At 39.6% G+C, this 23148-nt stretch overlaps 2 protein-coding genes across 2 annotated transcripts; one reads left to right on the top strand and one right to left on the bottom strand.

Moving 5' to 3' along the window:
- Positions 1–6484: 6484 nt before the first annotated feature.
- Positions 6485–13081, top strand: LOC131222994 (sugar transport protein 14). The gene is made up of 4 exons (XM_058218266.1): positions 6485–6854; positions 10133–10455; positions 11322–11951; positions 12351–13081. The coding sequence occupies exons 1-4, from the start codon at positions 6716–6718 to the stop codon at positions 12786–12788; spliced, it is 1530 nt and encodes a 509-aa protein (XP_058074249.1). The 5' UTR covers positions 6485–6715; the 3' UTR covers positions 12789–13081.
- A 4107-nt stretch (positions 13082–17188) lies between these two features.
- LOC131222992 (CRS2-associated factor 1, chloroplastic) lies at positions 17189–21662 on the bottom strand. The gene is made up of 5 exons (XM_058218265.1): positions 20741–21662; positions 19126–19253; positions 18729–18954; positions 18237–18364; positions 17189–18152 (listed from the first exon to the last, which is right to left on the bottom strand). The coding sequence occupies exons 1-5, from the start codon at positions 21546–21548 to the stop codon at positions 17244–17246; spliced, it is 2199 nt and encodes a 732-aa protein (XP_058074248.1). The 5' UTR covers positions 21549–21662; the 3' UTR covers positions 17189–17243.
- Between the last annotated feature and the right edge of the window lie 1486 nt (positions 21663–23148).

The following is a 23148-nucleotide window of genomic DNA, read 5'->3' as shown; positions in this document are numbered from 1 at the left end:
GATGGCCCCACAATATGAAAGGTGTGTATCTAGAAATCGGATCGCGTACAGAGTTACGGTACAACACATCAGCTATATAGCTGATGAATTGACGTCAGCAAGTTCTGTGGGTCCCATCATCAGATATGTGTTATATCCTAACTGTCCATCCATTTGACGAGCTTGTCTTCAGGCTTGAGCCGAAAAATAAGACAGATATAAAGATCAAGTGTACCACAGAGAAAAAAGCAATGGGCATTGAACGTCTACCATTGAAACCCTTTTGGGGTTCACAGAAGTTTGGGATCGATATGAAATTTGTGTTTACTCTTCATCCATGTACTTTTGACCTTATTAACAGATTCGATGGAAAATAAATGTTATGGTGAACCCTACAAATTTCTTAACGGTGAAGATCAGGTGAAAATCACTATCCTCACTGCTATTTTTGGTGTGGTCCATTTGAAATTTGGATATGATTTAATATTTTTTTTTCTAATACTCTATTTTTGGTGTGGTCCATTTGAAATTTGGATAGGATTAAATATTTTTTTTCTAATACTCTAAAATGATCTTGAAAAATGAATAAACGGTATGGGTATAATAAATACATCATCGTGGGCATGTAACTTTGATCTCATTTGAACCGTTCGTATAACTCCTGCTTGAGGATCGTCGGCGCTCGTCTTCGCACGACACGTATCTACCCTAGCTATATATATAGCTTATGTGTGGTACACCAGCCAATCCGCTTCCCAGAGTTACGCTTTGATGATACTGAGTCAACCGTTGGGCGCACCGTGAATGTACGTGGTTTATCCACACCGTCCATCCGTTTTTCCCGCTCATTTCAGGGGTTTAATCCAAAATCGAAGCATATCTAAAGCTAAAGTGGACCCTACCAAAGGAAACGGTGGGAATAACGATTTTAACCGTTGAAAATTTCCTGGGGCCCACAATGATGTTTATTTATCATCTAACCTTTTTATAAATCTCACACACATAAATGAAGGGAAAAAACAAATATCCAGATTAATCCAAAATTTATGTGGCCCTCGGAATTTTGCAACGGTAGAAGTGCAGTGCAATTCACACTATTTTACTCGTGAGGTCCACTTGAGCTTTGGATATATTTTGTTTTTCTGCTCAATTCCTGAATTTATCAGGTAAAATTACCGTACAGAGGGAGTAAGATAGATAAATCATGGTGGCCCCACAGTCCACAGTGTTTACTCAGTACGCAACCGGAAGAGGATTGGCTACCACAGTTTGTTGACGTCACCAAGTTTTGTGGGTCCAATCATGAAGTACGAGTTATATCCAAACCGTCTGTCTACTTGGTGAGCTCATCCTAAGGCTTAAAAATAAAATAGATCCAAAAATTAAGTGGACCACACTGTAAAATGCAGTTGGTGATTGAACGGGGGCCATTGAAACTCTTTTAGGGTCGCAGAAGTTTTAGATCAATATGATATTTGTTTTTGTTTTTTTTTTTCTCCTGGTCTGCGTGACCTTATAAATAGGATGTAAATTAAACGTTACAAGGTCCTACGAATGTTTTAATGGGAAGAATCATTGTCCCACTACTATTTGTGGTGTGGTCCACTTGAGCTTGGAAATTACTCATTTTTGAAATAAGGATCTAGAATGATATGGAAAAATGGATGAACGGTGTAGATATGATAAACACATCATTGTGGGTCGATGTAACTTTGATCTCCTTTGAACCGTTCGTACAGCTCGGACCTCGAGGAGCGCAGCGCTCGTCTTCGAGCGACACGTACACACATCAGCTACGCTGCAAGTGTGTGGTACACCAGCCAATCCGCTTCCTTCCAAAGAGATGCCAGATATCCGCCGTACGATAGTATCTCTCAGATGCGAAAGCACGACAATCCAAGTACAAGCCTTTTGCACTCGCCTTCGTTACGTGTCAACCTGGCACACATACCTAAATTCAATGCCCTTTTTCACTGCGAGTAAATCATCAAGCACGCCATACGTCCTCAAGATAAGTTCGGGCAAGTCATAAGCATGCCACACGTGTTTTCAACAAAAACTGATGATTGAATATTTTACCAACGGTTCATATTTACCGCAATGTGTGTGGCCTACCTGACGACTGGATCCTCATGAGTTGTAGTAAAAGAAATTTATACAGTGACATCAACATGTGACGGGTTGGGATATTGGCAACATGTGCCACGTTGGCCTGTATGACAGGTGAGATTCCAACATGTGCATCTACCTCTATTCCAACAACCGGAGCCGCCCTGGTTCAGTTATCCAGACCATTATTCTGTTGTATACCACCATAGATGGCCATGCCTGAGAACCCTATAATCTGAAGCTTTAGATTTCTAGTTTACCATATAGATGGTCCATGTTCAACTGAAAATTGTCATTATCTTAATAGCTGGGATACGGCTGGACCAAGCGACTCGGACTCAACAGATAAATGCTAATACACCCGGGTCCTATCAGCGGCACAAAACAACAGTTGAAGGAGAATGTTTATGTTTAGATAAAAAGAGTTAACAAGAAGGTAGAAGTGAGCACCTACCTTACATGCGTGAGTGTGGTGGTACTCTCATTTTCTTAGTTTTGATATTAATTTGTTAGATAATTAAAATATATTATTAATTCGAGTGTAAAATGCATTTAATTCAGAGTCGCCACTAACCAAATGGAGCTCAAAATATATGGCCGATTAGAAACTCTTGAATCGTTTAGAAATCGGGGAATCTCATGATTCCCTAACTCAAGTGACTCGCGCAGTTGAATTGTGATCATAGATTCTTAATAAGAGTCTCGATGATGGAAATGGAATGGATTAAAAATCACTTTGTAATCTCTACTTCATAAGATTTTTTTAATTTTTGAGAATTCAACGGAGTTTCGACATTTTATATTTAGCTATGCTTAGCATAAATCATAAGATCTAGATAGACGAAAGTAAGAAAAAACTATCCAGCCTTATATCGTAGAGCCAAGTAACTCCGAGGAAGCAAATAAAGTAAAAACACAGTGAGTGAGTAAAATGAAATACCGACTAGTCTTGCTTGGTAGGATTAAAGATCCTGAGAAGGCAAATAAAATAAAAAGTAAAAATAAAAAATAAAAAAATGAAAGAGGGTGAATAATGCAGAATGAGATAAAATAAAATATGAATATAGTTTGTGCACTTAGAATATGGAGAGTGGAATGCGAATTGAATATACATAAACAAACTTTTATCTTTAATGACTACTTTAATGGTCGTTTTTATCTCCTATGTTGGGCAGCATGCATATCAGTATGTTTGAAATCTTTAAGATACCTTGAGCGACATCTCCAGATGAACTCCGACACATGGAACCCCTCTGTATTTTTGTCTCTCTTTTTGCTCCCTTATTTTTTTCTCTCTCGCTCTCTGTTTCTTTCGTTTTCTCTCTCTCTGGCTCACTTCTCTCATCCTTTTCTGTTCTTCTGTACATCTCTGTATCTTATGAATGGTGAATGTATTTATAGATCTTGTAATCGCAATGAGAACGGTGCGTGTTTGTAATAGTGAAAAGAAGAAAAAGAGCGCTCACTCTTGTACGTATTCAAGGTAATATGTATTAGTATACCATCATCATCATTGGATGAGGTAAGTGAATTGGCTCATTTTTCCTTTTTGTGGTTAATTTGAATAGGTTGTCAATTTCAGTATTTCGATTCAATTTTTATATGAAATCTCGTTATGATTGCATAATAAGCTGTTGGCCCTTAGTGATATTTAGAATTATTTACGATGTAGGGTCATTCGGTAAATTATCCGAATTAAGGGGTAACCCTAGTTAGGTCGGTCACCCTAGGCTTATTTGATCGACCCAAGTTGGATACGGACGATTATCGCCTGATAAGCTTTTCAATGTAATGGAAATCACTTCAATCAGATATCGTTTGATTGGTTTAAAGTACAGTCAAAGTTTTTACGGTTTTGGTCGCTCGACAAAAGTTGGTTTTGATAAATGGGCTGGATTCTCCTCATTATAAACTGGATTTGAGGAAACTTAAGGTCGTTTAGAAGATCATTTGACCATATTTCCAATGAATCATAAATCATCTTGATCGGTCAGAATTTGTTCTCAATAATACAATGGTCATTTTGCGGACAAAGACGATCATATTTTCTTTAATCGTGAAGATATGACCTTTCATGCATGCCTTAACACAACTCCTGAGAGTCTACCACCCGAGCAAGAGTAAGGATCCATAGCGATCCATGGGTAGAAAGAATTCATTTTTATTCTTTTTCGCATATCGGTTGTTACATACAAAGAGTTTTTTTGGTGCATGATTGCGACCAAATATTAGATTTGGTGATAGCCGATCGGGTCTGTTTATTATCTTCGGCATGTACCGAATATGCTCCCAATTTAACCCATTTTAAATTTTCAATAATTTATAAGTCAATAAGAAATAATTTATTTGAAGTCAAGTTAAAGCTCAATGGGTAATTTGTCCTCATTTTAGATAGGGTATCTCCTATATATATATATATATAATTGAGAACTTTTTTTAAAACTTTTTTAACCTTCGTTCTATGTTTTGGATACAATTGAAGCCTGGCACGGCTCCTCCTTGAAGTGAGATATATGTAACAAATGGGCTAGATTTCTAAACCACATATCAATTGGCATTATAAAAGATGATGAAGATTTCAACGGGTGAATATATATTCTCAACGGTTGTTCATGGAGTGGCCCATCTAAATTATAGATGGGCTCGTTTTTGACCCGCAAATCCATCATGAGAAGATGCGTATGATTGATGGTGTGGATGTCTGTCACACATCACGGTTGGCCCGCACAGCTCGATATCATAGAACTTTTCCCTATATATATATATATATATATATATATGTGGTATGTACAGCGGCATACTTACAGATGTACATACATAGCCAATATTATAACAGATCATTTCAACGTGACGTCATGTCTCGAAAGTATGTTCGGGATGTAAAAGTGGCAGCGCGTTTGGAAATACCATAGGAAACATAGTTCACAGAAGAAGAAAAAATCCATACCACTCCATGTAAACGTCGCTAGTACAGAAGTTAGATGTGCAGCCCTATTTCAATGATCTAAACCGTCTATAAGATGGGCCTCCGCATAGCTGGGGTAATCATATCTCGGACCACTACAGTCAATCATTTATTCTTAAACATTCTTTTTCGTGGGCCATAAGTTCAAGATCTTCTAATCGTGGAGATTTTCAAGGAAGCATCACCAAGGCAGATCAACCGTTATTTTTTCTTTTTCGGGTTCATGCTCTAAAATAAGCTGGAAAGTTGGATGGACGGCATGGATGGACCCACGGAGCTTTGACACCAGCTAGCTGGGCCGTATTTGGGTCATCAGCCAAACCTAACTAAAGCCAGTTCGTATTTTAAGTGGGCCACAAGAAGCGAACATAATCATACGTTGTTCCCTGTGGCGTGCTGTAACTGACTCTTTTTTTTCTTTTTTGTTAAAAAATTTTAAAGCACGGATCTTCGTACGTGCGGTGTAGATGCATGGTTTGGATTCCACACACATCACGGATGGGCCACAAACACAAGCTTTGGATGGCTACTCTTGCCTTTCTCGTTCCCTTTCACCCTGCTTGGTACCTTGGATTTTGTGGTAAATGAATGTATTGCAATGTGTTTTGAAATTTTAGCAAAATGCTAATTTAAAATAAATGCTTCTATTTTTATTTTTTATTTTTCTCTTTTAATTCTTAGAGTGCCACACATGTAATAAAAGTATTTTTAAGTTACTGATTCATTGGACATAGGGCACGCTAAAGATACTCTAAAATAATTCAATTATTGATTACAATATTAAAATCACATCAATGAAAGGGACGTTTAAAAAATATCAGCAAGTCACTTGTCTGTGTTTTTTGTATTTATGGCCACCTATGGCTGAAAATTTTCTATTTTTTAGCTGAAGTATATATGTTAATGAGATTATTACAATTATTCTATCCAATATCACGTATATATACTAATTTGAAATATAAAAATTAATTTATTTAATCAAATCTAAGTCTTGCCAATATTACGAAAGAATTCCAATGCTTCTTTTCAAATTCAAGCTACCTAACCCGCGTCACTGGAGTTGAAGGGCTTGATCGAATACATCTCGACGTACTGTAAAAAGGGACGGCCTATCATTTTGAACAAAACCAAATCCAATGGATGAAGTTCCGACGTATTATATTACAATACGTCGGGATGTATTCAAGCAAAAGCTAAATTGGAAGAACGCCAACAACCCAAGGGTAGTTTGGTCATAAAAAATAAAATCCCGATTATCTTATCTATAGTAACTTGTTTGGATTTAAAACTTAATACTACTATTTTTATTACCATTACAGCTGTAATACCATATCATAATTCCTACTCTTTTCATCTCTCTCCTTCAAATCCTCCAACCTCTTTGAAAAATCTTCTTATAAAAATCCCCATCTCAGTCTCTGTCTCTGTCTCTTGTTTTGGATCTCTCTCTTTTTTTTTTTTTCCTCTTGTTTTTTTAACGGTTTGACTCTGGCAGTATTATCTGTTTTATTCATAGACTTTGATCTTCTTGTTCTTTTCTTTTCTTTTGTTTGCAAAGAACAGACATTAAGGTGCTTTTTCAGGAATTGGGTGGAGTTCAGATTTTCTTAAAAAACAAGAGATTGGTCTGTGAAAGGGTGGAAAGGTTGAGGAATTGTAGGAATGGCAGGCGGTTTTGTGGCAGATGGGAAGCCTATGAGAGCGGATCTTTATGAAGGAAGAATTACTAGTTATTTTGTCTTTACTTGTATTGTTGCAGCCCTTGGTGGATCTCTCTTTGGTTATGATCTTGGAGTTTCAGGTATAATTTCCAATTTCTGTCTGGGGCAATTTGGTTTTCTGATCTGGGTTTTTTGAATTTGATATATCTTGGCAAGATTTTTCTTTTTGGGTGAAATTCTTTTATTGATTTCTCTTCTTTTTTCTCAAGTTGGTGTTTCTTTGAGCATTAGATCGTATGTAAGATTGGTAGTCTGTTTTGGAAAATTTGACTGATGCATTGCTCTGTTTTTAGAGTTTCAGTTAAGTTTCCCTTATATAGATATAAATTGATAAATATTGCGAACTTTGGCATGATTTTCTGATTTGGGTTATTGATTTTTATGTTTTTGTGTGCTGATTTTATATGGTTCTCGCTCTCTCTCTTTGAAATTTATTGCTCTTTGTAGTTTGGGTCCAATTGTAAGATTGGTTCTTTCGTTTGAAGAATCTAATGATTGCATTGATTTTTAGTTTATTTTAAAATTTTTGGTTTTTGGGTTGGTTTTTCTCTCTCTGAGTAAAGTCTATAATTCACAATAATTGAGGATTTTTTGTAGTTTTGATGGCTCTTTTTTTCCCCTTGTTTTGGTGATCTTAGTTAGAAGTTTAGGAGAAATAGTGAATGGAATCTGATGAATACGTCAACGCAATGCTTCTGCGTAACAGTCGGCCGATTTCTGGCCTTTTTTGTGGAAACCAGGATCTAAGACTCGACTGACATTGTTGACCAGCGAGTGAAGACCTTGTCTATGTTTTAACCGTTTCTATGAAAAATCAGAGAGATCTTAGGCCACTTTGAGAATGTGTGCAACGGAGTCGGATTGAGCAGTGATGCCACCACAACCCAAGTCAGTGGTGGAGAAGCTATGTGGGCCCCACCATGATGTATGTGTTTTTATCCGTGCCGTCCATCTATTTTGCCAGCTCAGTTTAGGCCATGAGCCCAAAAATGAGGCAGATCCAAAGCTCAAGTGGACCAGACAACAGGCAACGGTGAGGATTGAATGCCTACCGTTGAAAATTTCTTCGGGACCCACCTCAATCTTTATTTGCCATCCAACCTGTTGATAAGGTCACACATGCCTGGATGAAGGGAGAATACAAATATAAGCTTGATCTAAAACTTCTGTGACCCAGCTCTGTTTCGTGTGGTGTGGTCCACTTGAGTTTTGAATCTAATGAGCTGGCAAAATGGAGGGATGGCGTGGATAAAACACATACATCATGGTGGGACCCACAGAGCTTTTCCACCACCAACTTGGGTGGTGGAGGGATCACTACCCAACCCAAGTCCTTGTCAGCTATCTGCAGTGGGGCCCACCACATTTGCGTATGACACTCGCAACGGCCAGCACGATTACCCAACCATGAAAGCTGGAAGCCGCTGTCCGCCGCATGATCTCACCTACGGTTTTTAATGGCGCTGAGACCTTATTGGGTGGGCTGGATGCCGTACGCACACCACGGGCCACGGTTGGGAACGCTCGCTTGCTTTTCATATACGAACTCATTTCCTTCTCTTTTTCGGAACGTTCATTTGCTTTCATATACGCCTGGCCCAGCTAATTGGATTGGGCGAGACCCCCGATCCACCCAGGTGGGTGGGACCCCTGACTGTGGGGCCCACCGGGATGTATATGACTATATCCACGAAAGTTCATTTTAGGGCATAATCCAAAACAATGAAGCAGTTTCAAATGCATGATGGTGGGAGCTAGAGCTGGGCATCGAGTCGAGTCGGTTCGAGTTATGGCTGACTCGACTCGATCTTGTTTTGAAATAGGCCTGACCCGAACTCAATCTGACTCGATACCGAGTCCAGCATGCCTGACTCAATCCAAGTCCGGTCTGGCTTGGACTAATCCGGACCGAGTCTGATCCGATCAAAAGTACCAAGTCGGATTGAGAGATGAGGGAGGGAGAGACCGAGAGAGTGGAGAGGAGAGAGAGGAAGAGGGTAATGGTGGTGGGTGGTTGTCGGGCTTGGAAGATGAGGATGAGGGAGGGGGAGAGAGAGGTTGGGCTTGAAGAGAAAGATGAGGGAGGGATGGAGAGATTTTGGGATTGGGTTGGGATAGGGTGCGGCAGGTAGGGTTAGAGAGTCGGGTCTAATCGGATCGAGTTTCGTGTCGAGTCGGGTCGAGTTACCAGGTAACTCGAGAGCCTACTCGGTTCGGACCGACTCACCCATTCGGTTCAGGTCGAGTCGGATTTGAACGAGTCGAGTTAGCAAGATTGAGTCCTGCCGTACCCACCTCTAGTGGGAACCACACTTCATTACACCCCAACTTCACAACTCGAGCATTCACTACCACTGTTTAAATGATGGTAGCTCTCTATCCACACTTTTGTGCATCTATGCACATATTTCAGACCATACAAAATTTGGGTCATCTGTGGACGGACCATACCTGAAAATGACATTGCTTTAGTGACCTTAACGAATTTGGCCATTTGAATTTTAACTGCTGATATTAGATTATTCTCATAGCTCATTACCATTTTCCAGTTACCATGTATTGTCAGCTACTGCATGTAGCATGAACCAATCTTGGCTGTCCAATTCATTGGCATGCATGGTGGAGTAACATGCATCCAATCCTACACTTTGACAGAACGATCTTAAAAGACCCATCACCATGATTTTATAATGATTGTTTAAACATGTAATTCAACACTTAATTCAGTGGTCAAGTGTAGATGTAATAAGAAACATGGAATAAATGTAAAATACATTCAAAATCAGTGTATTTTTCATGTTGATTTGACATTTTAATAATGTAAAAGTATTATCATTGTATATTTACACAAATATCCAAACACAAGAATTCCCCGTTAACAAAGTATTGTAATTTGTAATCATTGCACTTTTACAATTTATTACAGACAATTACAGCTACCCAAACAGGCCATTGCTGTTCAATGGGTAGCTATTAACTGGATGGTTATTATCATACGATGTGATTTTTGGGTGATGTTCCATCCAAAATGGGCCCCATTATTTTCATTGGCCAGATTGACATCCATGCAATATGGCACATGTGGTGGATGATGATACATTGCCGTCTGGTGGGATGATAACTCACCAACCAACATCCAAAATGTTAATTTGTCAAGCTTGTAAAACATCCAACACGTCAAATGGGACAACCCATCAAGAAGAACACTTGATCGACCACCATGATCATGATGGACCACCTGTTTGACATTGAGGAATTTGCACTTGAATAAGGTTAGAAGAATTTGTACTAGAACATGGTTTCCACTTTAACTACTTTGGGACCAAAAGCTCAGCTGAAATCTTCCATGTTGATTCAGGTGGGGTTACGTCCATGGATGATTTTTTGAAGGATTTCTTCCCAAAAGTATATAGAAGGAAGCAGGAACATCTCAACGAGACGGATTACTGCAAATACGATAACCAACTGCTCACTCTCTTCACATCTTCTCTCTACTTTGCTGGCCTTGCTTCGACGTTTGGGGCCTCATACCTTACCAGAACAAGGGGAAGGAGAGCCAGCATCCTCTTTGGTGCAGTAAGCTTCTTCTTGGGTGCAGTCGTGAATGCAGCATCTGTGCACATCTCTATGCTCATCATCGGCCGTATCTTTCTTGGTGTCGGCATCGGCTTCGGCAATCAGGTGGGCCATCTTAAATTCAAATTTCAAAACAAAAGGAAAGACCACTAACACTACCATCAAATTAGAAAGTTTGATCATAACAATTGAGTTTTTTTATTTCTAAACAACCCCCTATGTTGTATAAAACGTCACATTCCTTCACTTTTTGCTAAACACAAGTTAGTTTAGAGAGGAAAAGATCATGCTGCCCCCACTTTAAATAAGGCTAGTAATTAAAAAATAAATAAATCAATCACAGTAACTCAATATTTCTATATATGTGTAAAGGAGATTGAATAGTGGGTTAATATCATTCTTTGCCTCTTAAATGGTTCCTTTTCAAGTATTCCCCATATAAATTGATTACCCCCCCCCCCCCCAAAAAAAAAAAAAAATTTTATATATAAAAAAAAAAGTTTTAAAAAATAGAAATTCTTTTACATATTTTCTAAAAAATATGAACCTTAAAACAAGGATTTTGGGGACTATGGTTTGATGCAGGAATAATTCTGCGATTTGCAAAAACAGAAGACCAAAATAAATAATAATAATAATAGTTTTGCTTTGTACAGAATTTTTAACTAAGTCTTAACAGCCAAATGGTGCATGAGATATGCCTCATTTGCGGCGCCTGACCTGAAAATCAATCCAATCCACTGAATATGCTAACATTCAATGTACATGTTACCACATGATGAGAGGACCAGCCTGATTTTCTTTGGACAAGATGGGACACATGTAATGCACTAGTCTGATGTCCCCACCACAATAACTGCCTGTGGTGGTCACTTCTCCCATTTTTCTAGTAGGATGAACAATCAACATTTTACAAGAATGCCATTGTCAAGAACCTTATGAGTTTTTCTTTAATTTGATTTGGGAAACAGGCAGTTCCTCTGTATCTATCCGAAATGGCACCTACAAAACATCGAGGGAAAGTTAATCAGCTATTCCAACTAACGACTTGCCTTGGAATTTTGGTAGCAAACATCATCAACTACTTCACTGATAAGATCCACCCATGGGGATGGAGATTATCCCTTGGTTTAGCTGCGGTACCAGCGACTTTAATGTTTGTTGGAGGCCTTTTCCTCCCTGAAACTCCTAACAGCCTTGTAGAACAAGGAAGACTAGAGGAAGCCAAGAGGGTCTTGGAGAAAGTTAGAGGCACCCAGAAAGTCGATGCGGAATTCGCCGATCTCGTGGATGCTAGCGAGGCTGCACGTGCTATAAAGCACCCATTTCGGAACCTTCTCAAGCGAAAGAATCGCCCACAGTTAGTGATAGGAGCGCTGGGGATCCCTGCATTCCAGCAACTCACTGGCATGAACTCCATACTCTTTTACGCTCCTGTGATCTTCCAGAGCTTGGGTTTCAGTTCTAATATATCTCTGTACTCGTCCATCATCACAAACTCGATGCTTGTTCTTGCTACTTTGGTTTCGATGACTGTGGTTGACAGGCTGGGAAGGAGATTTCTGTTCATAGAAGCTGGTTGCCAAATGATATCAAGTATTGTAAGTGTTCTGCCACTGATTTTCTCTCCTCTTCAAAAGGACTTGCAATTGCTATGGCTACTGATCAGAGTAGCCATCTGAATCCTGATCTTCCATGCGTGTATAAACATGAGGCATTGTCCTTGAGATCTTGGTTGTTCATCTGGTGGCCCGATAACGTATGTGCCGCACTCAGGTCAACAGGTGGCTAATAAAGAATGTATGAGAAAATTGAAGCTGGAAAATTGTACCAACAGTTCACATAAAATGTATACGCGTGACCCACCTGATGAACAGCCCGAACCTCACACGGATTGATGGCTATTCGCATGAGTCATGACTTGCATATGATGGCTCTTTTATAGAAATCCCTTATGTAGCTCATAAATACTAATTCTTTGAGATTGATTGAATTTTCAGCTTGTTGTTGCCATAGTTCTGGCTTTGAAATTTGGCAAAGGGGTGGTCCTCCCAAAAGCAGATGGTGCTCTTCTGGTGGTCATGATTTGCTTGTTCGTCTTGGCTTACGGGTGGGCATGGGGGCCTTTGGGGTGGTTAGTTCCGAGCGAGATCTTCCCATTGGAAACGAGATCTGCGGGCCAGAGTATTGTGGTGTGTGTTAATCTCTTCTTCACAGCAGCAATTGCACAGTGTTTCCTTGCATCATTATGCCACCTCCGTTATGGTGTTTTCATATTGTTCGCCTGCTTAATTATCGTCATGACCTCGTTTATTTACTTCCTCCTTCCTGAAACAAAGCAAGTCCCCATCGAGGAGATGGCCTACCTTTGGGAGAATCATTGGCTCTGGAAGAGGATTGTATGCACGCCAGGAAATAAGGCCATGACAGATGTTTAGCTTCAATAGAAAGAAGACTGGTGTTGAACTTTGATCTCATTTTTTTCTTCCAACAAGTATAATATATGCTCCTGTCATTACCAAAGGAGTGAGATTTTAGAAATTTCTGGGGGAGGACACCATGTAGACATGTGTTCTTTCTTAATTGAAAGAACACATGTCTACATGGTTTAAATTTCTAAAATTTTAAACAAAGTCCTTTGAAGTATCTGTTATTGTCTTCAGAAATTCTGAACAAAGGTAATGTGTTTGGGTTGGTTGGTGTTTTATTGGAAAGCATATAATTCTAATCTTGCTGGTTGCACAGATAGTGTGGATTTTTAAGAAAGGGTGATTTCTATTTGTGCTCGAACCTCATGCAGGGTGGCTGGTTTCCTTCCATTTTTCTGTTTTGATCTGATAAATATTTTTTCTTAGATCTAAAATCGTTTGAAATTCCATCTTGTTAATGCAACCACATTGTGCAAACTAGTGATACATGGTGACTTGGTTTTGATCTTCAGACCGACGATCTGGATTAGAGAAGCAAATTTTTTTAGTGAATCGTAGGTGGACATTTTCTCATATGTACTCATATTGACAGTCACAAGGAAAAAAGCTTTTCTTTTCCATTGTGCATGATTTGCATGGTAACTGTCCCTCCATAACTTTATTTTGCTTGCCCACTCTCAGGCCTGCATATGATAGTGGGGCTAAGGTTATAACTAGGCTAGACAATGTGGGCTTGTGAGTGGTGTTGATATGAGACATCAGCAGGCCTGTTTCAACAGTAGGGCTGTCATTGTGACGTGGACCCACAGGTACCCAATGGACCTGACCTGATTTTAGCTTTGTTTCGAGTCCCATTTCTTGAACTAGTTCAGAAATCAGGGTGGGTTTGGGTCTCGCCTTTTGGACTGAGTTAAAAATTCTGTCCAAACGGATTCCTGTCAGGTCCATCAAATTGGACCCTGATTAAAATCTGGTCAGATTGGGTGAAGTTGGGTCTGGTTAGTATTAACAGTACAAAATACATCAAGTACGTGTTGATTATGTTACAACAAAATGAGGTTTCTTAGGTCACCGAAGCCAACTCAAATCTTAGATCCAAAGACCTGATGGGTACCCAAAAAGGACTCGGACCACGCAACACCTGAACTCGGCTATCCTTGGTCTGGGTACTATAGGACCCTATCCAAACCCAATCCACTAACAGGCCTATCTAAAAACCTGGGTAAAATAGGAAGGTTTCTGTCTGGCAGGCAGCTGATCACAAAGCTTTTTGATAGCCCACCATTCAATAACCAACCACAAATTGCTGTGAGAAAGGCTTGAGTACATGATATGATGGATGAAAGTCCTTAAACATGTCCAAATTCTCAATTAATGGAAATCGTATGAAGATGTCAAGCATACCTGATTTCCTGCCTTATTTTGCACCCAGCAACTAGAATAAAGAGTGTCCTTCTTCAGCCATTTCATTGCCCAAGATCTACATTCTAATCTCACAGCACTAACTTACAATCATCAAAGCATGATCCACAACATGTAAGCTGAAGCACTTTCCTCAGTCATCTGATATCCTCAAGATCTGCATGACAGAATTTGCGATATAAATCAGACAGTCAAAGAAGCTATCTCATTGCCTATCATATTTAAAAAAAAAGAGAGATCTGCATGACTGGATTTGCAATACAAATCAGACAACCAAAGAGCCAGTATATCACCCATCACATTTAAAAGGAGATCTGAATGGCTGAATTTGCAACACAGCAGACAGCCAAAATGCCAATATTTCATCACCTTTACCTTACACTAGTAAGGAAAGCCCAAATTAACCATACCTTATTAGCCCCGGTCCTTGTGTCTCTAGTGACTAATGTTCAAAGCATTGGTATTGCACGCTGTGGGGAAATATCATTGAACCATTGGGAAATAACGCATGTATTGCGTAATGTATTGCATTCTGAGGGAAACATGGGGAACTTCAGGAAAATGGTGGCAGTTCTCAGTGGAACTTCAGGAGATGTTAAAAGACTCGTGACTACCCAGCCCTGTTTCAGGGTCCATGCAATGTAATTTTCGTGATACCTCCTTTGGTTTTCATATTTGTGACCAGTGATACCAATAGTATTGGCTAATACTTTCAGCAAATTAAGTACTAACTAGAGCGTACAAGTTGCAACAAATGTTTGCACTATCAGTATTGCGTTATGTACCCCCACTCTTGGGATACAAATACGTATTGGTTATGGCACAGGATCTATCGTTTGTATCGGGTAATTTATCGCACTTTTTGAGAAACATGGGGAAACGTTGGGAAATTGGTTTAATTTTTTAATGAAACTTCAAAGATTGTTGAAAAATCTTAATACACACTTTTAAATCATAACATCTCAAATACACACACACACACACACACACATAATAGATTTCCTTTGTATAGGGTCCCAAGCTATGTGTTGTCTAACTAAACTAATGCAACTATATTCAAATTGAATTTATAACATTTATAAATGTAAGAAGACATGTATGAAAATATAATCAGTTCATTCAATACAAAAGAAGTAGTAGAAAGGCAAGGTACTACATCTAAAATAATTTTTTTTCAAATTTATATTTTAATAAATTTTTATTATGAAAATTGACAAAAAACTTCCTAAATCAGTAGATTAGCTCTCATATATACCTGATTTTATGTTTGGAGTGCAACATTGCAAGCAATTTGGGAGAAATTTTTTTTAAAAAAATCGATTTTCCAAAATTTCCAAATTGGGACACACTCGAACTTCGAAACTAGCGTATATGTGACAATCATTTCATCAAACACTCCTAAATACTTTAAAATTTGTCTCAATTGATAGCTGGTTGAAGGGAAATTAAATAATAATAATAATAATAATTTTCTATTGTTTTTAATTAAAAAATATTTTTTATTTTCTGAAATTTGAGGACTTAAAAAACCAGTAGATCAGGCCTCATGCATGCTTGATTTCATATTTGGAGTGAAAACATTGCAAACAATTTGAGAGAATTTTGAGAAATTTTGAAATTTCCCGAATTCCCCCAAATTGGGCCACCTACACTCAAATCTAGAAATCATATATAATGATCATCTCATCAAACACTCCTAAATAGTTTCAAATTGCATTCAATTTGTCATTGGTTGATAGGAAATTTCGAAAAAATAATAATAATATTTTTTAATAAAATTTTAATATTTTTAAATTAAAAATAATTTTTATTTTTCGAAATTTGAAAAAAAAAAGTTATCAAATAAGTAGATCAGGCCTCATACATGCTTTGATTTTATGGTTAGAGTGCAACATTGCATGCAAGTAATTTGAAAAAAATTGAAAAATTTTCGAATTTTCTCCAATTTTCCCCTAATCGGGTCACCTACACTCAAATCTTGAAATCGAAGGTTGAAATCCTTGATTTTCGATGCAAAACATGAAGAATAAATGATTTCTTATCATTTCACAATAAATTTATATGATTTAAAAAAATTTTAAAAAATCAAAATGCAAAATTACTGACTGAATGATAAACGGCCACAAATGCAAGAAAATCTTGATTCTGATTTCAAATGTGAGTTTTTCTCCCAAATCCAAGCAAAGGATGGACCGAAATCCACCCACTAACAACTTAGAAGAGAGCAATATGAAGAAAATTGAGGAAAAATCGGTTTTGAAAATTTTTTTCTAAGGAATGTGTTCGTTTCCTGTGAAGTATTGACGATATACATCGATATCAACGGTATTGTCGATACATAGTAAAAACCTTTACAAAAAAAAAGGGCGATATCACCGAGACTTACTAATACATTGCGATATCGCCAATACTTACTAATACATTGCGATAACTTGTAATATCATCGCCGATATTAAGGAATCCGTGCTTTCCTTTGTTACTACCCATCGATTTGGTATCATTGACATGCACCCATCAATTTCGTATCACTGACATCCAATATCGATAATATCGGATATTGCCAACATTGGTTGCAACCAATGTTTTAAAACCTGGACAGGACCTTGAACCATTTCTTTGGGCCATTCAGTCAAACCCGCTTGGCCTGTTTTGGCCCAGAAATCATCTTTATTTCAAATAATAAATAATGAAGTGACTTGACAGCTAATCTGCTGTTAGCCTAGTGGTTAAATATTTTCCTTTTTAGTAGAAGTCATCGGTTCAAGATTTTATGCAGTTACATTGTATTTCAACAAGACAGACATCCCAAGGTTTTAGGGCGACCAGCCCCATACTTGACCAGGCTTTAAGGAGACCAGCCCATTTTGGTAGCTGGTTCGGGTCCAAACTGGTCCAACCATCCTGTCCAATCTGGGTTCCAAAACATTTGTTACAACACCAAAATTTGTAGTTTGGTCCCACCTTACTACCCACCCGAAAAGAAGAAAGAAACCAAAACAATTAGGCCATGCAGTATTCTTTTGAGGAAACAGAAACATTGTATTAAGCCAAGAGCTTTGCTAGTTCATCTACTCTTAGACTCCCTTGTGGGACTACATCAGAATAAGCATCTTGGAAATCTTTTCTTCTCGGATTCTTGGAACTCCTCCTCTCACTACTCTTCTTCTCTGAGAAAGCCACAATTTCTTTCACCTCCAAAACCTCACTCTTTTGCTCCTCATCCTTCCGGACCACGACTTTTCGGATTCTGCTCCTGAAAATGGGCCCCGGAGGAGCAGTCTTGGCAAGAGCAACAGCCCTCTCAAAAACAATGTTAGCATCCAAGGAATCATCATCCAAAACCAGTGCACTTCCATTCCCTATGGCCTGCCTCCATAGCAATAGGACTCCCTCTGTACAGGTCTTACTTGATCCTGTGTTGACTTGAGTCTGAAAACTTTCTGTCAATGGTTCCAGTTCATCAGGACTCTGCCGGACTTCTGATACAGCCGCCACCTTGTCATGAATTACCATTCTGTTGGAGGCAGCAACAAATCCAATCTCATCTTTTGGGACTTCTGATATAGCTGTTGATTCAACAATGCTCATGCTATCTGACATGGTGGATAGCCCATGAACCGTCATCAATTGCTGATTTTCCATTTCCGAATGGGGAATATCCTTCACTTCCACATCCAAGTCTTCTGTGCTCAAGGAAATGCTTGGAATGGGTGTTTCAGGACATCCATCTGGGATTGAGCTCTTTCCAGCACCTAAATCTGATATTTCTTGATGTTCAACAAGTATCGTATCAGCAACATTGAGTGAATTGGCGGTTGCACCTTCTGTGGTAGATTCTGCAGCTTGACTACTGTCATCTTCTAGTTTGGGAAGAGAAGATTTCCAATCTCTTCCTCTCCACATGAGTATATGCTCACGTTCAAAGGAGATTAGGACACAAGGCACAAGATCCTGCAGGATCCAAGTAGGTATATTTCATTATCAAGAATAAAATACAAGAAACAAACTTATTAATGATGATGAAAATTAGCCAACCTTAAGCTTGGCACCTATTTTCTTGTAGTCACTTCTGTTCATCCCCTGGCAGTTTATCCGCACCAATTCACACTCTTCAAATGCTTCTCTGACATTTTTTACAAGATCAGAGTACACACCATTCTTTCCTGTTCAACATGGATAGCAAAGAATTTATATATATATATATTTTTTTCTGCATATAGCTCAGGCTCCTTCTTTCAAAAATTTCAAGTAAAAATGATTTTAAGCGGCTGGCCCGACGATGCAAACCCAATGGCCATCATCCCTAGCGCAGCAGGCAACCAATCCCTTACGAGGAAATGGTCATTGGATCAAGTTTTCAAAGAATACAAGAACCAGTCTCCTCATCTGAAATGATTATCGGCAGAAATCATGAGGAATCTTTTTCCATACCTATTTTCTACATGTAGTCTTGAAACTCAAATACACATAAGTCAATTAATTGAGATAATAGCCAGCAATATAGTCTGAAGAGAGTAAGTAGGTTACCAAGCTTGCATATTGGGGGCAGTTTGCGTCCTCTCTTGCGCATATCACTTGCTTCTTCAAGTGTCAATCCCTCTGGAGCCTGCTCGATCAACCGTGGATATACTGGTGTTATTGGTTTCCAGAGCATAAGAGGAAACTTAGGGCGAGTCTTGTAGTTGTAATTTCGGCCACGGAATAGGAATAGTACCCCTCCTCGGTTGTAGATGACCTTCCCTCCGGTTTTCTCCTGTCAAATCACCTAAATCTCAGTAACACAACCTCTTAAGGGGTGGGACATACAGCATGAATGGAACACGATCCATCATGTTGATTAAGTTATGATTCTTGTAGCTTTAGTTCAGTTAGGCTGCATTATAACAAAACAGGGGGATTTTGAACTATGTCTAAATATTCCCACCTCCAATTGTTGACGGACATTGTCCATGTCAACCGTGCACACCCCTTTACATTTTATCTTACACACCCTTCTCCGTTTCCAATGAGCATGGATATTATCCAACATGTTGTGTGTCAAACCATCTCTACCTGCATTAGGATTGGTGATTAGAAACAACAATGACAATGCAAGGAATCTTCCTGTCATATCAAATAACAAACAAAAAGTCCTCTCAACAGAGCATCTAAGACATCAGAAATGAACCATAATAAACAATGCAGAATTTTATTTTATTTTTATACCAGCAATGCAGAAAAGTGAAAACACAATGCTCCAGCAATGCAGGAAAAGTGCAAACACAATGCTCAAACAGCAACATAAATGTCTGCGGGTATAGTGCAGGTATAGGGTTTAAACCAACCACTGGTTTTTATATTATCAGTCACAACTTTGATGCTAATGAAAACCGGATGCAAATAGACCCAGGAAAGTTCAAAACATTACTGGGGCTCAGTTTGTATGGCAGTGTCAATCAAATGGATGGGCATGCTTCTTTTTTTTTCTTGTTGTAAGTAACAACGAACCATAAAATTTAATCATGGAGCAGCAAGCGTCATCAAATACCCATACCTAAAGATGTCCTAATTATTCCTTATTTTTGCAAGGTTATTGCCCAATTATTGGATGTACAAGGTTATAAGCAACTTCTAGACTATTTGAAAGGTCCAAATGAATCTACAAGTATGACTTGAGTTTTCAGATAGTATTACATATTCAAACAAAAAGAAGAACTAAAGAATCAGTGAAATATAACCAAGTACTCTCGATAGAGAAGTAACGAGCCTCAAAATGTAACCATATCATGTGAAGAATCACAAGGTGAGGGGTGGTCAAGATCATGAAAATGCACTGAAACAATAACATGAACAACAAAAATAAACAAAAGAATGACAAGAAGAAAAAAATATTTGAGAGATATTGCTGCATTTTCAATTTACAGAACGACATTGAATACTCAAAATCTACAAGGTCTGTGACCTTTTAGCCATCTTTCACAGTTAATTCAAAAGGAAACAAACAAATGAAAAGGAAAGAAAAGAAATCAAAATTGCAGCTTCAGCAATATCCCGCCAAAATCAACAAACAGAATAGAATTCCAAATAGATAGAAGACCATCATATATATTAAAATACACAATTTAAAAGTTTCTACAGTTATTTCAAGTTTAAATAAATTCAACCAGCTCAAAAGGCGTGGGGACACCCTGTGTTGTAAATAATAATAATAATAATAATAATAATAAAAAAAACCACTTCTATGGCAAATATATAACTGAGCATTATCAGCACATGCGCAGTACAAATTGGCATACAGCTGCGTCAGTTCAGACATTCCATGTTGCGGGGCCTGTTGTGGATGTTGCAAGGCCCACAATGCCTAGAAATGACATTAATTGGACAATCTTAACCATCTGAATTTGGACTGTTGACTGTTGCCAGCATCAACTTGGTGACCACCAACCAGAAGGTGGGGAGTGTGTTTTCAGTTGATCAAAATGACGGAAACCAATTTCAGTTCAATAAAAAATCATACAAGAAGTTCATATAAAAACCCAAAAATCAACTCCAACACTCACCCATATTCAACTGCCTGCTTGTTTTCAAACAACTCTGAATCAATGCCTTGACCTCTTCCTCTGTCAACGGCTCCCCCAATATCTCCTCCCTCGACTTCACGTACTTCGGCCCTGACCCTGGCAGGAATGGCCCCGGCGCCTGCACTGGCTTCACCCCCTTCTTCCCAGCAGGCGGCAGCCGGAATGAGTCAAACTGTGGTAGCTTCTTCTTGCTGGCTGGGAGCGGGGCCCGCCCGGTCCACGGCCTTGGCATCGTGCTGGGCCCGAACGGCATGATCGGCGGCTCCCGCAGTGCCAGCGGCTTCACCTTCGGCGTCTCTGTGTAGCTATACTGGAATTCAAATGGAATGTTGGGAAGCCGATACGAGACGCCTTTATCCCCGACGACAAGACCATTACCCGTGTCATCAGGAGGAACCCTAGAGGCCCGAGAGAAGCGGCGGAAGGCAGGGTGAGAGAAATTAGGGTTAGCATTTCTAGGGTTTCTAGGGTTTTTGGAGTACTTGGATGATTTTCCAGGGATGGAAGGGAGAGAAGGAGAAGAAGGGGTACCGACGGATTTGAACTCAGGTAGGGAGGAGTCGTTGTCGGTGGCGTTATCGTAATTCTCGGCGATGTTGGTCGCAGATTGGAAACGGCGTTCACGGCGGATGTCGTCTTCGATTTCTTTCTGGGCGCGCTCGCGGCGGACGAATTTCTCAGCGTTGGCGTTGTTCCAACGGGAGAAGCGGATTTCGGTGGTGGGGCGGGGGCAATATGGGGATTTGGGGGAGAAGATGGAGAGAGGGGGCGGGATTTTCAGCGCCATTTTCTCATTTGGGATTCTCAAGAGGCGGAGGTGGTGGTGTGGGTCAGATGTCAGAGGGGGGTTTTGGGCGGAGACGGGCAGCAGCTGTCGTGTGTGTAAGAATTAAAAAGAAAAGAGCAGTGGAGGAACCGTTGATTGTCTGTAATCCGTTTGGAGGGAGATCATTTCTCTTTGATAGATTGGAAATAGCCTGTTGTGGACCACACCTGGGATCCGGGCCGTTCATCAAGTGAGCCCCACCTTCATGTCTGATGGTAAGTCCCCCTCTGCCTCAGTGAACCGCACGTGTGCGCCGCTGAATATGGGCAGTTGTCGAGTTTTACGGAGAGTTCCTGTAACCCAAAGATATGTGAGGCCAGGGGGATGTAAGTGTAAATCCAATCCGTCCATCAGTTTGGCCGGCTCATGTTCTTGCAAATGGCCCAAAATGCGGCATGTTCTAAGACTCAAGTTGACCACACCGCAAGAAACAGTGGATATGCCATTTAAACCTTCTTAGAGCGAGTGCAACAGGTTCGAAGACTCAAGTGGACCACACCATAGGAAAATGTGATCATGGAAACTGTTTCGCTGTCATGTTTATATGCCATCCAACCCGTTCATAAAGTATAAGGTGATTCCCACCAGGAGGAATGAAAACACAAATTTGAGCATGAGATAGAACTTTTGTGACCATAAGAAGGTTCCATTGGTGTTCAATCCACACGGTCTATTGTAGTGTCGCCCACTTGAGCCTTAGATCTGCCTAATTTTGGAGATCTAATCCTCATATGAGCTGGCGAAACTGATGGAAGGAGTGGATTTCGCATGGTTGGTTGGTGGGCCAAATCGAGCTTTGGGCTACAAGAACTCAACTCCTGCGCCTTTCTCATCATTCATATTTTACCATTCATTTTGGAGGACCTTCCAACTACACTTGTTGTGAGGTCGGGGCAACAGAAAGCTGCATGGAGCCCACCGTGATGTATTCGTGACATCCACACCGTCCATCATTTCAGACAGCTCGGGTTTGTAAAGCCAAAAATTGGGCCGATCTGATACTCAGGTGGACCACACCACAGGGAACAGTAGGGATAGGGATGCCTGCCATTTGAACGGCCTAAATTTTGGATCAGTCTGATACTTGTTCTTTCACCTTTTACCTAGTAGGAATCATCTCATGAATGGGATCCAAAAAGATCTTAATGGTGGATATCTCCATGTCTCCATCCCTATTGTTTTCCCTGATATGGCCCATTTGAGTTTTGAATTGCCTGGTTTTTGGGCTCATGTCCTAAGCATGAGCTGCAGTGGGAAAATCCATCCCCATCCATTTTCATGTGCTTAAGTGGCCCACCAGATGACGAGACAGGCCTGACCAATGGGCCAACCAAATGAACAGACTCGATCTCTTACATGAGGCTTTGAAGGTGCTTGTGCTGCCGGCAGTTGGGCGGTCCTTGTAGCGCAATTAATGATCACACTGGCCGGATTTTAACCCATAGTACCTATGAAGTATTGTGTATTTCAACAAAACATTTAGTTTTTTTGTTAAGTTAAAATGTTAGTTTTTGTCCCTTTGTGCTTTTCTTTAGCTTTATATTGGACAAAATGAGATAGA

The sequence above is a fragment of the Magnolia sinica genome, chromosome 13 (genome assembly GCF_029962835.1).
Source record: "Magnolia sinica isolate HGM2019 chromosome 13, MsV1, whole genome shotgun sequence".
NCBI classification, from domain to species: domain Eukaryota; kingdom Viridiplantae; phylum Streptophyta; class Magnoliopsida; order Magnoliales; family Magnoliaceae; genus Magnolia; species Magnolia sinica.
The sequence above is the reverse complement of the archived record's forward strand: the minus strand, read 5'-3'. Positions and strand labels throughout refer to the sequence as shown.

Bases quoted from the DNA above. Each gene is read 5' to 3' on its own strand.
- LOC131222994 (XM_058218266.1), top strand. From the start codon at position 6,716: ATGGCAGGCGGTTTTGTGGCAGATGGGAAGCCTATGAGAGCGGATCTT. The intron at 10,456-11,321 runs GTGGGCCATCTT...TTTGGGAAACAG, and splicing joins GCATCGGCTTCGGCAATCAG to GCAGTTCCTCTGTATCTATC. The intron at 11,952-12,350 runs GTAAGTGTTCTG...TTGAATTTTCAG, and splicing joins GCCAAATGATATCAAGTATT to CTTGTTGTTGCCATAGTTCT.
- LOC131222992 (XM_058218265.1), bottom strand. From the start codon at position 21,548: ATGGCGCTGAAAATCCCGCCCCCTCTCTCCATCTTCTCCCCCAAATCC. The intron at 19,254-20,740 runs GTGAGTGTTGGA...ATCCTAATGCAG, and splicing joins AAGCAGGCAGTTGAATATGG to GTAGAGATGGTTTGACACAC. The intron at 18,153-18,236 runs GTTGGCTAATTT...TGGATCCTGCAG, and splicing joins AAATAGGTGCCAAGCTTAAG to GATCTTGTGCCTTGTGTCCT.